Source organism: Moschus berezovskii, chromosome 17 (assembly GCF_049115385.1).
Source record: "Moschus berezovskii isolate FMDL1 chromosome 17, NW_MosBer_1.0, whole genome shotgun sequence".
Taxonomy (NCBI): Eukaryota; Metazoa; Chordata; class Mammalia; order Artiodactyla; family Moschidae; genus Moschus; species Moschus berezovskii.
In genome coordinates this window covers 64,318,269-64,333,438 of record NC_142476.1, presented here as the reverse complement: position 1 = coordinate 64,333,438, position 15,170 = coordinate 64,318,269, and the positions used below count along the sequence as shown (strand labels likewise).

At 39.4% G+C, this 15,170-nt stretch overlaps 1 protein-coding gene across 2 annotated transcripts in view; it reads left to right on the top strand.

Moving 5' to 3' along the window:
• Positions 1-15,170, top strand: part of DNAH14 (dynein axonemal heavy chain 14) — a 398,894-nt gene that overhangs the window by 37,600 nt on the left and 346,124 nt on the right. For both annotated transcript variants that reach the window (XM_088845531.1, XM_088845532.1), the window contains one exon: positions 7,485-7,547. In XM_088845531.1, the coding sequence (XP_088701657.1) occupies positions 7,485-7,547 (63 nt within the window). The remainder of the gene's footprint in view (positions 1-7,484; positions 7,548-15,170) is intronic.

The following is a 15,170-nucleotide window of genomic DNA, read 5'->3' as shown; positions in this document are numbered from 1 at the left end:
GGAAAACTCAGCAATGGCCACCGGACTGGAAAATGTTAGTTTTCATTCCAATCCCAAAGAAAGGCAATGCCAAAGAATGCTCAAACTATTGCACAATTGCACTTATCTCACACGCTAGTAAAATCATGCTCAAAATTCTCCAAGCCAGGCTTTAGCAATATGTGAACCGTGAACTTCCAGATATTCAAGCTGGTTTTAGAAAAGGCAGAGGAACCAGAGATCAAACTGCCAACGTCCACTGGATCATGGAAAAAGCAAGAGAGTTCCAGAAAAACATCTATTTCTGCTTTCTTGACTTGCCAAAGCCTTTGACTGTGTGGATCACAATAAACTGTGGAAAATTCTGAGAGAGATGGGAATAACAGACCACCTGAGCTGACTCTTGAGAAACCTATATACAAGTCAGGAAGCAACAGTTAGAACTGGGCATGGAACAACAGACTGGTTCCAAATAGGAAAAGGAGTACGTCAAGGTTGTATATTGTCACCCTGCTTATCTAACTCATATGCAGAATACATCATGAGAAACGCTGGGCTTGAAGAAGCACAAGCTGGAATCAAGATTGCCGGGAGAAATATCCATAACCTCAGATATGCACATGACACCACCCTTATGGCAGAAAGTGAAGAGGAACTAAAAAACCCTGTATAAGAGACTGCAAAAGAGACATAGGCATTTAGAACAGTCTTTGGGACTCTGTGGGAGAGGGTGAAGGTGGAATGATTGGAGAGAATGGAATTGTAGCATGTATATTATCATAAGTGACCAGTCCAGGTTCGACGCATAAATTTTCCTCTGTTCATTTCTTTGCATTTGTGCTTTTTTAATAAAATTCTTTTTTAGATATTAAAAAAAAATAAAAAGCCTCTTGATGGAAGTGAAAGAGGAGAGTGAAAAAGTTGGCTTGAAGCTCAACATTCAGAAAACTAAGATCATGGCATCTGGTCCCATAACTTCATGGGAAATAGATGGAAAAACAGTGGAAACAGTGTCAGACTTTATTTTTTTGGGCTCCAAAATCACTGTGGATGCTGATTGTAGCCATGAAATTAAAAGACGCTTACTCCTTGGAAGGAAAGTTATGGCCAACCTAGATAGCATATTGAAAAGCAGAGATATTATTTGGCCAACCAAGGTCTGTCTAGTCAAGGCTATGGTTTTTCCAGTGATCGTGTATGAATGTGAGAGTTTGACTGTGAAGAAAGCTGATCGCCGAAGAATTGATGCTTTTGAACTGTGGTGTTGGAGAAACTCTTAAGAGTCCCTTGGACTGCAAGGAGGTCCAACCAGTCCATCCTAAAGGAGATCAGTCCTGGGTGTTCATTGGAAGGACTGATGTGAAGCTGAAACTCCAATACTTTGGCCACCTCATGCGAAGAGTTTACTCATTGTAAACGACTGTGATGCTAGGAGGGATTGGGGCCAGGAGGAGAAGGGGAAGACAGAGGATGAGATGGCTGGATGGCATCACCGACTCAATGGACGTGAGTTTGAGTCAACTCTGGGAGTTGGTGATGGACAGGGAGGCCTGGCGTTCATGGGGTTGCAAAGAGTCGAACACGACTGAGTGCCTGAACTGAACTGAATGCATATTTTAAAAACATAAGGATTACATAATATCAACATGACGTGTATTACCTTAAATTTTTATATTTTTATGCAATTTTTAAAGGTTGTTTTCTAAATGCCTATGTCTCTTTTGCAGTCTCTTATACAGGGTTCAGGTTACCATTTTTCTAAATTCCATATATATGCATTAATATACGGTATTGATATTCTTCTTTCTGGCTTACTTCACTCTGTATAATTGGCTCCAATTTCATCCACCTCATTAAAACTGATTCAAATGCATTCTTTTTGATGGCTGAGAAATACTCCATTGTGTATATGTACCAAAGCTTTCTTATCCATTCATCTGCAGATGGACATCTAGGCATTTAGAACAGTCTTTGGGACTCTGTGGGAGAGGGTGAAGGTGGAATGATTGGAGAGAATGGAATTGTAGCATGTATATTATCATAAGTGACCAGTCCAGGTTCGACGCATAAATTTTCCTCTGTTCATTTCTTTGCATTTGTGCTTTTTTAATAAAATTCTTTTTTAGATAAAAAAAAAAATAAAGGTTGTTTTCCATTTACATTTGTTAAAAATATTGACTGTATTCTCAGTGTTGTACAGTACATCTTGAGCCTATTTTACATGCAATAGTTTGTACCTCTACTCCCCAACCCCTATATTGCTCCCTCCCTACTAGTAGCCAGTAGTTCATATAGTTCATTCTCTGTACCTGTGAGTCTTCTTTTTTGTTATATTCACTAGTGGGTTATATAGATTCCACATATAAGTGATAATATAGTATTTTTCTTTCTTTGTCTGACATTTTATGTAGCTTAATGGCTTCCAAGTCCATGTGTATTGCTGCAAATGACAAAATTTGATACTTTTTTATGACTGAGTAGTAATCTATTGTGTATGTGTGTGTGTGTGTGAGAGTGTGTGTTTAAGTGTAATCCGCATCTTTTTTATCCACTCATCTGTTGATGGACCCTGAGTTTGCTGCCATAATTTCACAATTGTAAATAACATTTACAATGTTATTTGAGGTGAACAAATAACATGAACATTGAGGTGCCTGTATCTTGCTGAATTAGTGTTTTTGTTTTTTTCAGATATGTAATCAAGAGTGTTCATATTGTAGTTACATTTTTACTATTTTGAGGGACCTCCACACTTTTCCATGGTGATTTTATCAATTTACATTCCCATAAACAGTGTACAAGGGCTCTCTTTTCTCCATATCCTTGCCAGCATTTGTTCCACGTATTGTTAGTAATTCTGACAGATGTGAGATAAAACCTTATTGTGTTTTTGATTTGCAGTTCCCTGATCATTAGCAATGTTGAGCATCTTTTCATGTGCCCATTGGCTGTCTGCATTTCCTCTTTGGAAAAGTGTTCAATTCTTCTGCCCATTTTTTAACCTTTTCTTTGATGTTGAGATGTATAGTTGTTTATATATGTTGGGTATTAAATTCCTTGATCAGTCATATCATTGGCAAATATTTTCTCCCATTCAGTAGGTTGTCCTTTTGTTTTGTCAGTGGTTTCCCTTACTGTGCAAAACCTTTTAAGTTTAATTAGATTTCATTTGTTTACTTTTGCTTTTATTTCCTTTTCTTTAGGAGGTGTATCTAAAAGAAATTGCTGTAATTTCTGTCAAAGAATGTCCTGTTTATGTCTTCTTTTCCTCTGATAGTTCTATGGTATATGGTCTTTAGTTCTTTATTATATTTGTATATGGTGTTATAAAATGTTTTAATTTATTTCTTTTACATGCAGTTGTCCAGTTTGCTGAGTATCACTTATTGAAGAGTCTGTCTTTTCTCCATTATAAATTCTTGCCTCTTTATTACAGATTAATTGACTTTGAGTACTTGAGTTTATTTCTGAGCTCTTTATACTGTTCCACTGATCTATGTTTCTATTTTTGTGCCAATACTATACTATTTTGAATATTGTAGTTTTGTATGATAGTATAGTGTAAAGTCAAGGAGCATGAGTCCTCTAGCTCTGTTCTTTTTTCTCAGGCTTGTGTTGCTCTTCGGGGTCTTTTGTGTTTCCATATAAACTAAAAAAATTTTTGTTCTAGTTTTATAAAAAATGCCATTGGTAATTTGGTAGAGATTGCTTTGAATCTGTAGATTGCGTTGGGTATTATAGTCATTTGACAGTACTGATTCTTCCAATTCAGGGGCACAGTATATCTTTCTATCTGTGTCATCTTCAGTTTCTTTCATTAGCTTCTTATAGTTTCAAAGTACAGGTCTTTTGCCTCCTTCAGTTGGTATCTTCTTGGTATTTTATTCTTTCTGAAGCAATGACCTGTGCATGCTCAGTCACTTAGTTGTGTCTGATTCTTCACAACTGCATGGACTGTAGCCTGCCAGGCTCCTCTATCCATGGGATTTTCCAGGCAAGAATACTGGAGTGGGTTGCCATTTCCTTCTCCAGGGGATCTTTCTGACCCAGGGCTTGAAACCATGTCTCTTGCATCTCCTGCAAGTGAATTCTTTACTGCTGAGCCACCTGGGAAGCCTTAATGCAATGATAAATGGGATTGTTTTCTTAATTTTATTTTCTGATAGGTTATTATTAGTGTATAGGAATGCAGGAGATTTCTGTGTATTAATTTTATATCTTACAACTCTGCTAAACTCATTCATGAGCTCTAATAGTTTTCTGGTAGTATCTTTAGGATCTTCTATGTATAGCATTATGTCATCTGCAAACAATTAAAGTTTTAATTCTTCTTTTACAGTTTGAATCCTTATATTTTTTTTCTCTGATTGCCATGGCTAGAACTTCCAGAAAACTGTTGAATGAAAGTGGCAAGAGTAGACATCCCTATCTTGTTCCTGATCTTAGAGGAAATGCCCTCAGCTTTTCAGCATTGCCTGTGACGTTCGTGGTGGGTTTGTCAGGTGTGTTGTCTTTATGATGTTTCAGTCGCTTCCCTCCCTGCCCTTTTTCCGGACAGTGTTTATCATAAATGGATGTTGAATATTGTCAGAATCTTTTTCTGTATCTGTTGAGATGATCACACGGTTTTTATTCTTTTTAATGTGGAATATCGCATTGATTGATTTGCAGATATGGAAAAATCCTTGCATCCCTGGGATAAATCCCACTTGATCATGATATATGAGCTTTTTAACACATTGTTGAATTTTGTTGAGGATTTTTGCATCTATTGTTCATCAGTGACATTGGGCTGCAATTTTCACTTTTTGATATTTTTGTTTAGTTTTGATATCAAAGGTGATGCTGGTCTCATAGAATGAGTTCAGAAACTCCTTTCTCTGTCATTTGTTGGAAGAGTTTAACTCTTCTCTAAGTGTTTGGTAGAATTCACCTGTGTAGCCATCTGGCCCTGGGCTTCAGTTTTCTGGAGTTTTTAAATTGCTGATTCAGTTTCAACGCTGATAATTGGTCTGTTCATATTTTCTGTTTCTTCCTGATCCAGTCTTTGAAGATTTTACCTTTCTAATAATTTATCCATTTCCTTTAGGTTGTCCTTTTTTGTTTATAGTAGTTTATTATGATCCTTTGTATTTTTGTGGTGTCAGTTATAGTTTCTCCTTTTTCCATTTCTTATTTTATTAATTTGGGCCTTCTTCCTTATTTTCTTGATGAATCTGGCTAAAGGTTTATCAGTTCCGCTTATCTCTTCAAAGGGACAGTTTTTCATTTCATTGATCTTTTCTACTTTTTAGTTTATTTCATTTATTTCTGATCTTGTATTTATGATTTGTTTCCTTCTACTAACATTGGATTTTGTTTGTTCTTCTTTCTCTAGTTGCTTTAGGTGTACGTTTAAGGTGTTTATTTGAGACTTTTCTTGTTTCCTGAAGTAAGATTGTATTGCTGTAAACTTCCCTCTTAGAACTGCTTTGGTTGCATCCTATAGGTTTGGGATTGTTGTATTTTCATTTTCAGTTGTCTTCTAGGTATTTTTTATATGTGAACTTCCCTGTGTAGCCTGCATGGGCTTAATATTTTTTGGTGCAAGGGCTGTTTTTAGTGTAAATATCTACCACCTCTTTCTAACGTTTATGCTGACCATTATCCCTTTCAATGGGAGTGAGACTGATGTTGTGGTGACCAGACCCTGGCCTGAATATTTAATGGGGCCTACCCTTTGCTCTGTGATTGTCAATGCTGTGTCAGGGGTGGGGTCTGCTCCTAGTTGTTGGAGTAGAGGCATGTAGATCTGTTTCTGAGCTGTGTTTCTCATCTGTGGTGTGTGAGGTAGGTGGACTTGGAGCACTCCCACTTGGAGAGAAGACACTGAGTATTCCTTCTCTGGAGCTGTTTGTCTGTGGGTGTGCTCTGTTATGTCGCCTTTGACCCACTGTGCAGACTCACAGATTACACTGTTGTTGGCACTGCTCTTGGCCCGGCCCAACTGTGAGTATGCTGGCAATTAGCCCTGGTGTCTCTAAAGTGTTTTGACCAGGCCACCAACATAGATCACTGAATTCAGGTTCCAGAATTATAGTAATCATGGATATGGATCCACTGTGGGCACTATGAGGACAGCTCAGACTCTGGACTAGCCCATCCACCATGTGTACGTGCCCACAAAGTTCACTGCTGGTAAAGCTAGACCTGTCTTAGCTGTGGGATCACTCACTGACCATTCAGATGTTCTGCAGGTGCTGAGTTTATAAAACCTGTCACAGGGATGTAACTCTGCTATCTGTACTGTTTAAGGAGAGGTTGCAGCTCATTTTCCTTAGTTTCACAGCTTCTGTGTCTCAGGTGTGGTTTCAGCCCCACCTCTGCATGAGGACCGCCTACAGGCATCTGTGCCTCAGACTTCCCTGGAGCATCTGAGCCTGCCCCAGTGGCAATGGAGTGCAGGGGTGGGGGTGGGAGGCCGTGGCAGTCACAAGCACGCGCGAGCCAGCCTTGGCAGGCTCCTTTTGTAGTGTCCAGGGAGGCAGGGGCTGGTGCATGGGAAGAGGGGCTGCAATGGCAGCCTCAGCCTTTGTGCATCATTCAGCAGTGGCACCTCACTTCTGTGGCTATCGAGGCTTTCTGTGTGAGAATTTCTGGTTGAAGAGCCACTCTCCCCCACCCTCTTTGACTGTCTCCTCACAGCCATCAGCAGTCCTTTCCCGAGGTCTGCTCGTCAACCCCCATGGTCCAGTACCTATCCTTTGTCTTCACTGGCAGACGCATGTCTCAGGCTGGGGCACACAGAGCTGTGGCTCCAACCTGTGTAGGTTTTACTCTGTTCCGCCACCACAGACTGATTGCTGTGCTCTCCTCCAAACCCTCAAAGCTGTCCTGGCTGATCTCCCCACCAGTAAGAGGGCTTTCTTGGATGCTGAAACCTCTTCTTTCCTTCAGCTCCCCCCAGGAGCACAGGTCCCAATCCACTTCCCCTCCTTTTCCTTTTCCCTTCTTTCTTTTGTCTTACCCAGTTACGTGGGGATCTTTCTTGTCCCTTTAGGTGTCTGAGGTCCTCTGCTAATGTTCAGCAAATGCTCTGTGAGAACTGTTTCATTTGTAAATATGTTCTTGATTCATTTGTGGTGAAAGGTGAATTCTACATCCTCCTGCTCCTCCATCTTGACTCCTTTGACTCTTCTTGAAATATAATTGTCTTTTAAAACTAGTAGCCAAATGAATCTGTAATGAAAATAGTAGTTTTACAGGTTTTATACTTATTTGAATGTTGGAACTAAGTTAATTATGTATCTATGGGAAGTTTAATAACTTAATTTGCTTTGTGCTCCGTATTCTATTGATAGGTTGGGAAAAAGGTAATACGGTTTAATATTTTCTTTAGGTAGCTCAGGATGAGTGAAACACTTTCCAGGGAATTTTCTAGTATTACTAAGACTTTACTAAATTATTCATCTATTTTGTTAGTACTGATTTATGAATATAGAATTAAGAAGTGTTTTTCTTTTCAGAATTAATAAATTATTTGTTACTTGGAAACTGACAGTTAAAAGAATTAAGACTGATAAGAGCAGGTAAGTCTATGAAATACAATTATAAAAATTTTGAGAGGAAGCCTTATTTGAAATATGTAGTATGCAAATAGGTATACATTAATTTTAACTCAGTGATTAAAAAGTCACATTCTATACCCCTTATGATTAAATTTAATCCATTTTATTTTTAAGACTATTATAATATTATATATGTTTAGCATAATATGTGTTACTATATATATAAATATTGTCAGTTCAGTTCAGTTGCTCATTTGTGTCCAGCTCTTTGTGACCCCATGGAATGCAGCACGCCAGGCTTCTATGTTCATCACCAACTCCCTGAGCTTTCAAAACTCATGTCCATTGAGTCGGTGATGCCATCCAGTCATCTCATCCTCTGTTGTCCCCTTCTCCTCCTGCCTTCAATCCTTCCCAGCATCAGGGTATTTTCCAATAAATCAGTTCTTCGCATCAGGTGGCCAAAGTAGTGGAGTTTCAGCTTCAGCATGAGTCCTTCCAATGAATATTCAGGACTGATTTCCTTTAGGATGGTCTGGTTGGATCTCCTTGCTGTCCAAGGGACTCTCAAGAGTCTTCTCCAACACCATAGTACAAAAGCATCAATTCTTCAGCATTCAGCTTTCTTTATGGTTCAACTCTCACATCCATATATGACTACTAGAAAACCAAAGCTTTGACTATGCAGATCTTTATCAGTAATGTCTCTGCTTTTTAATATGCTGTCTAGGTTTGTCATAGGTTTTCTTCCAATAACTACTTTTTATATTTCCCTGTATACCATTTTGTGGTGTGAAGAAATCAGAGTGCTGTGGGGAACCTGTGATGAGTTTTTTGGGCACTTGATCTAAATTTTTGCTTGTTCATTTTATTTATTATTTGGGGTTTCCCCAAATAGCTCAGTTGGTAAAGAATCTGCCTGCAATGCAGGAGACCCTGGTTCTCTTCCTGGGTTGTTAAGATCTGCTGGAGAAGGGATAGGCTACCCACTCCAATATTGTTGGGCATCCCTTGTGGCTTAGCTGGTAAAGAATCCACCTACAATGAGGGAGACCTGGGTTCGATCTCTGGGTTGGGAAGATCCCCTGGAAAAGGGAAAGACTACCCACTCCAGTATTCTGGCCTGGAGAATTCCATGGACTGTATAGTCCATGGAGTCACAAAGAGTAGGACACAACTGAGTGACTTTCACTTTATTTATTGCACTTTACTTTTTTAATTGAAGGGTATTTGATTTACAGAATTTTGTGGTTTTCTGTCATACATCAAGAATCAGCTGTAGGTACACCCATGTCTGGAGAAGGCAATGGTATCTCACTCCAGTACTCTTGCCTGGAAAATCCCATGGACAGAGGAGTCTGGTGGGCTGCAGTCCGTGGGGTTGGGACTGAGGGACTGCAGTCTCACTTTTCACTTTCATGCATTGGAGAGGGAAATGGCAACTCACTCCAGTGTTCTTGCCTGGAGAATCCCAGGGATGGCGGAGCCTGGTGGGCTGCCGTCTATGGGGTCACACAGAGTCAGACACGACTGAAGCGACTTAGCAGCAGCAGCAACACCCATGTCCCCTCTCTCCTGAACCTCCATTCCATCTCCCTCCCCATCCCACCCTTTTAGATTGTCACAGAGCTCCTATTTGAATTCCCTGATTCATACAGCAAATGCCCATTGGATATCTAATTTACATATGGTATTGAATGTTTCCATGTTACTGTCTCCATCCATCTCACCCTCTCCTGCCTCTCCCCACCTACTGTGTCCATACATCTGTTCTCTATATGTGTTTCTCTACTGCTGCCCTGAAAATAAATTCATCAGTGCCATCTTTCTAGATCCCATGTATGTGCATCAGTATATGATATTTATATTTCTCTTTCTGACTTACTTCACTCTATATAATAGGCACTAGGTTCATCCACCTCATTAGAACTGACTCAAATGCGTTCCTTTTTATGGATGAGTAGTTTTCCATTGTATATATGTATATGTACCACAACTTCTTTATCCATTTATCTGTCAATGGACATCTAGGTTGCTTCCATGTTATTGCTATTGTTAATAGTGCTGCAGTGAACATTGGGTACATGTGTCTTTTTCAGTTTTGGTTTCCTCAGGGTATATGCTAGTAGTGGGATTGCTGGGTCATATGGTGGTTTTATTCCTACTTTTTTAAGGAATCTCCAAACCATCTTCCGTAGTGGCTGTATCAATTTACATTCCCACCGGCAATGCAAGAGGGTTCTCTTTTCTCTACACCCTCTCTAGCATTTATTGTTTGTAGACTTTTTGATGATGGCCATTCTGACTGGTGTGAGGTGGTATCTCATAGCCATTTGGATTTGCATTTCTCTAATAATGAGTAATGCTGTGCTAGCATCTTTTCATGTGTTTGTTAGCCATCTGTGTATCTTCTTTAGAGAAATGTCTGTTTACGTCTTTTTCACACTTTTGGATTGGGTTGTTTGCTTTTCTGATATTGAGTAACATGAGATGCTTGTATATTTTGGAAATTAATTCTTTGTCAGTTGTTTCTTTTGCTATTACTTTCTCGCATTCTGAGGGTTGTCTTTTCACCTTGTTGTAGTTTCCTTTGCTGTGCAAAACTTTTAAGTTTAATTAGGTCTCATCTGTTTATTTTTGTTTTTATTTCTATTACTCTAGGAGGTTGGTCATAGAAGAACTTGCTTTGATTTATTTCATCGAGTGTTCTGCCTATGTTTTCCTCTAAGAGTTTTATAGTTTCTGGTCTTACATTTAGGTCTTTAATCCATTTTGAGTTTATCTTTGTGTATAGCATTAAGAAGTATTCTAATTTCATTCTTTTGCATGTAGCTTTCCAGTTTTCCTAGGACCACTTATTGAAGAGGCTGTCTTTGCCACATTGTATATTCTTGCCTCCTTTGTAAAAAATAAGGTAACCTTAGGTGTATAGGTTTATCTCTGGCTTCTCTATCTTGTTCCATTGGTCTATATTTTTATTTTAGTGCCATTACCATACTGTCTTGGTGACTGTAGCTTTGTAGTATAGACTGAAGTCAGGAAGGTTGATTCCTCCAGCTCCATTCTTCTTTCTCAAGACTGCTTTGGCTATTCAGTTAGTGTTTCCATATGAATTGTGAAAATTTTGTTTTAGTTCTGTGAAAAATGCCATTGATAATTTGATAGGGATTGCACTGAATCTGTAGATTGCATTTGGTAGTGCAGTCATTTTCACAATGTTGATTGTTCCCACCCAGGAACATGGAATACCTCTCCATCTGTTTATGTCATCTTTGATTTCTTTCATCATTGTCTTATAATTTTCCATATACAGTTCTTTTGTCTCCTTAGGGAGGTTTATTCCTAGATATTTTATTCTTTTTGTTGCAATAGTGAATGGGATTAATTCTTTAATTTCTATTTTGATTTTTCATTGTTAGTATATAGGAGAGCACATGATTTATGTGTATTGACCTTGTATCCTGCAACTTTGCTGAATTCAGTGATTAGCTTTAGTAATTTCCTGATAGTTTCTTTTGGGTTTTCTGTGTATAGTATACATAGTATACTGGAAAAGGTCAGTTTTCATTCCAATCCCAAAGAAAGGCAATGCCAAAGAATGCTCAAGCTACCGCACAGTTGCACTCATCTCACACGCTAATAAAGTAATGCTCAAAATTCTCCAAGCCAGGCTTCAACAGTAGGTGAACTGTGAACTTCCAGATAATCAAGCTGGTTTTAGAAAGGGCAGAGGAACCAGAGATCAAATTGCCAACATCCGCTGGATCATCGAAAAAGCAAGAGAGTTCCAGAAAAACATCTGCTTTATTGACTATGCCAAAGCCTTTGACTGTGTGGATCACAATAAACTGTGGAAAATTCTGAAAGAGATAGGAATACCAAACCACCTGACCTGCCTCTTGAGAAATTTGTATGCAGGCCGGGAAGCAACAGTTAGAACTGGACATGGAACAACAGACTGGTTCCAGATAGGGAAAGGAATACGTCAAGGCTGTATATTGTCCCTGCTTATTTAACTTATTTAACTTAAATCGTGAGAAACACTGGGCTGGATGAAGCACAAGCTGGAATCAAGATTGCCAGGAGAAATATCAATAACCTCAGATATGCAGATGACAGCACCCTGATGGCAGAAAGTGAAGAAGAACTAAAGAGCCTCCTGATGACAGTGAAAGAGGAGAGGGAAAATGTTGGTTTAAAGTTCAACATTCAGAAAACTAAGATCATGGCATCTAGTCCCATCACTTCATGGCAAATAGATGGGGAAACAGTGAAAACAGTCAGAGACTTTATTTTTTGGGACTCCAAAATCACTGCAGATGGTGACTTAAGCCATGAAATTAAAAGATGCTTGCTTCTTGGAAGAAAAGTTGTGACCAACCTAGACAGCAGATTAAAAAGCAGTGACAGTACTTTGCCAACAAAGATTCATCTAGTCACGGCTATGGTTTTTCCAATAGTCATGTATGGATGAGAGAGTTGGACCATAAAGAAAGCTGAGCACTGAAGAATTGATGCTTTTGAACTGTGGTGTTGGAGAATAGTCTTGAGAGTCCCTTGGACTGCAAGGAGATCCAACCAGTCCATTCTAAAGGAAGTCAGTCCTGAATATTCATTGGAAGGACTGATGTTGAAGCTGAAACTCCAATACTTTGGCCACCTCATTAGAACTGACTCATTTGAAAAGACCCTGATCCTGGGAAAGATTGAAAGTGGGAGGAAAAGGGGATAACAGAGGATGAGGTGGTTGGATGGCATTGCTGAGTCAATGGACATGAGTTTGAGTAAACTCTGGGAGTTGGTGATGGACAGAAAGGCCTGGTGTGCTGCTGTTCATGGTCTGCAAAGAGTCGGACATGACTGAGCAACTGAACTGAACTGAACTGATGTATAGTATTATGTCATCTTCAACTGGTCATTTATTTTTGACTGTGCTGTGTCTTCATTGCTGTGCATAGGTTTTCTCTAGTTGAGGTGAGTGGGGGCTGTTTTCGTGTTTCTTTATGCAGGCTTCTCATTGCGGTGGCTTCTCATTGCAGACCACAGGCTTTAGGTGTGTGGGCTTCAGTAATTGTGGTACACAGGCTTAGTTGTGCTGTAGCATGCGGCATCTTCCCAGAGCAGGGATTGAACCTGTGTTCCCTGCATTGGCAGGTGGATTCTTTACTATGTTACCAGAGAAGCCCTCACTTGATCCAAGTTTTGCCTCCAGGAGGGAAAATGATTAAATCATCCGAGATAGATGACAGTTAATTCTATATTACAGCCAAATTTTCTTGTTGCTGTTAAACTTTTTACTTTTGAGATAATTATGATGAAAATACAGTTGTAAGAATTTATACAGAGCAATCTCTTGTGCCTTTTAGCCAGTTTCCCCTGGTGGTAATATCTTTCAAAAATATAGTATGACAACCAGGATAGTGACAGTAGTAAAATCAAGATACAGAACATTTCTGTATCTTTCATGTTGTCTTTTAATCCTTTAATAGCTATACTCTCTTCTTTCTCCCTCCCACTCGCAACCTGTGGCAAGCACTCATCTCTTCTCCATTTCTGTAATTTGGTCCTTTGAAAGAATGTGATATAAATAAAATTATACATTATATAATCATTGGGATTGATTTTTTACGTAGCGTAACTCTCTGGAGATTCATCCAGGTTGTTGCATATATTAATCATTTATTTTTACTGCTGGGTAACAGTCCATGGTATGGATGTACCATAGTTTGTCTCTTTCCTTTTGAAGCACACCTGGATGTTACCCAGATTTTGCCTAATACAGATAAAGCTGCTGTAAGCATTCATAAACAGTTTTTTGTGTGAACATAAGTTTTCATTTCTCTGGGGTGAATCACCACAAGTGCATTTCAGTTCAGTTCAGTTCAGTTCAGTCGCTCAGTCGTGTCCGACTCTCCGCGACCCCATGAATCACAGCACGCCAGGCCTCCCTGTCCATCACCAACTCCCGGAGTACACTCAAACTCATGTCCACAGAGTCGGTGATGCCATCCAGCCATCTCATTCTCTGTTGTCCCCTTCTCCTCCCGCCCCCAACCTTTCCCAGCATCAGAGTCTTTTCCAGTGAGTCAACTCGTCGCATGAGGTGGCCAAAGTATTTCAGTTTCAGCTTCAGCATCAGTCCTTCCAATGAACACCCAGGATTGATCTCCTTTAGAATGGACTGGTTGGATCTCCTTGCAATATAAGGGACTCTCAAGAGTCTTCTCCAACACCACAGTTCAAAAGCATCGATTCTTCGGCAATCAGCTTTCTTCACAGTCCAATTCTCACATCCATACATGACCACAAGTGCATTTAATGGGTGTTTAATTTTTAAAGCTGAAACTCCAATACTTTGGCCACCTCATGTGAAGACTTGACTCATTGGAAAAGACTCTGATGCTGGGAGGGATTGGGGGCAGGAAGAGAAGGGGACGACAGAGGATGAGATGGCTGTATGGCATCACCGACTCAATGGACATGAGTTTGAGTAAACTCCAGGAGTTGGTGATGGACAGGGAGGCCTGGCATGCTGTGATTCATGGGGTCGCAAAGAGTGACTGAACTGAACTGAATTTTTGAAGAAACTGCCAAGACGTTCCAGAGTGATTATGCCATTTTTTTCCATTCCCACCAGCGGTTTATTAGTGATTCAATTTCTCCACATTCTTACTGCCATTTGAAGTGAACTGCCAATGGCAGTAAGAATGTGGAGAAATTGAATCACTATTTTCTATTTTAGACATTTTGGTAGGTGTGTAATAATATAAGATTTTAGTCTGCGTTCCCCTAATGACTGATATTTTAGTGTCTTCATTTGCTTATTTTCCATCTGATTGTCTTTGGTAAAATGTCTTTTCATGTCTTTTGTACGTTTTCTAATTGGTTTGTCTTCATATTTTTGCATTTTAAGAATTCTTTTTATATTCTGGATATGAGTTCTTTGACAGACACATGGTTATAAATATTTTCTCCTAATTTTTGGCTTATCCTTTTTAAAATTTAAGAATGTCTGTTTAGCTTCTACTGCATCAGCAGCAGCAGCATGCCAGGCATTAGGCTAATAATTAACTTGCTTCTTCAAACCACAGAGAAACTATTTGACCTCCCTGCTTTACTGAGCTAGGTGAACTTTTTTTTAATTGGATGATAATTACTTTACAATGCTGTGTTAATTCTGCTGTACAACAGTGTGAATCAGCTGTCAATATACATGTGTCCCCTCCCTCTTGAGCCTCTCTCCCACCCAGCTCACCATCCCAACCCTCTAGGTCATCACAGAGCACTGAGCTAAGTTTCCTGTGCTATATAGGCACTTCCCACTAACTGTTTTACACATGGTATATGTCAATGATACTGTCTCAACTTGTCCCATCCTTTCTTTTCCACATTGTGTCCTAAGTTTCACTCTGTATGTGTGTGACTCTATTCCTGCCCAGCAAAGGTTCATCAATACCAATTTTCTACATTTCACATATATGCTTTAATATATGGTCTTTGTTTTTCTCTTTCTGACCTACTTCACTCTGTTTGACAGGTTCTAGGTTCATCTGCCTCACTACAACTAACTCAAATTCATTCATTTTTATGGCTGGGTAATATTCCATTATATATGTATACCAAAACTTCTTTATCCATTAATCT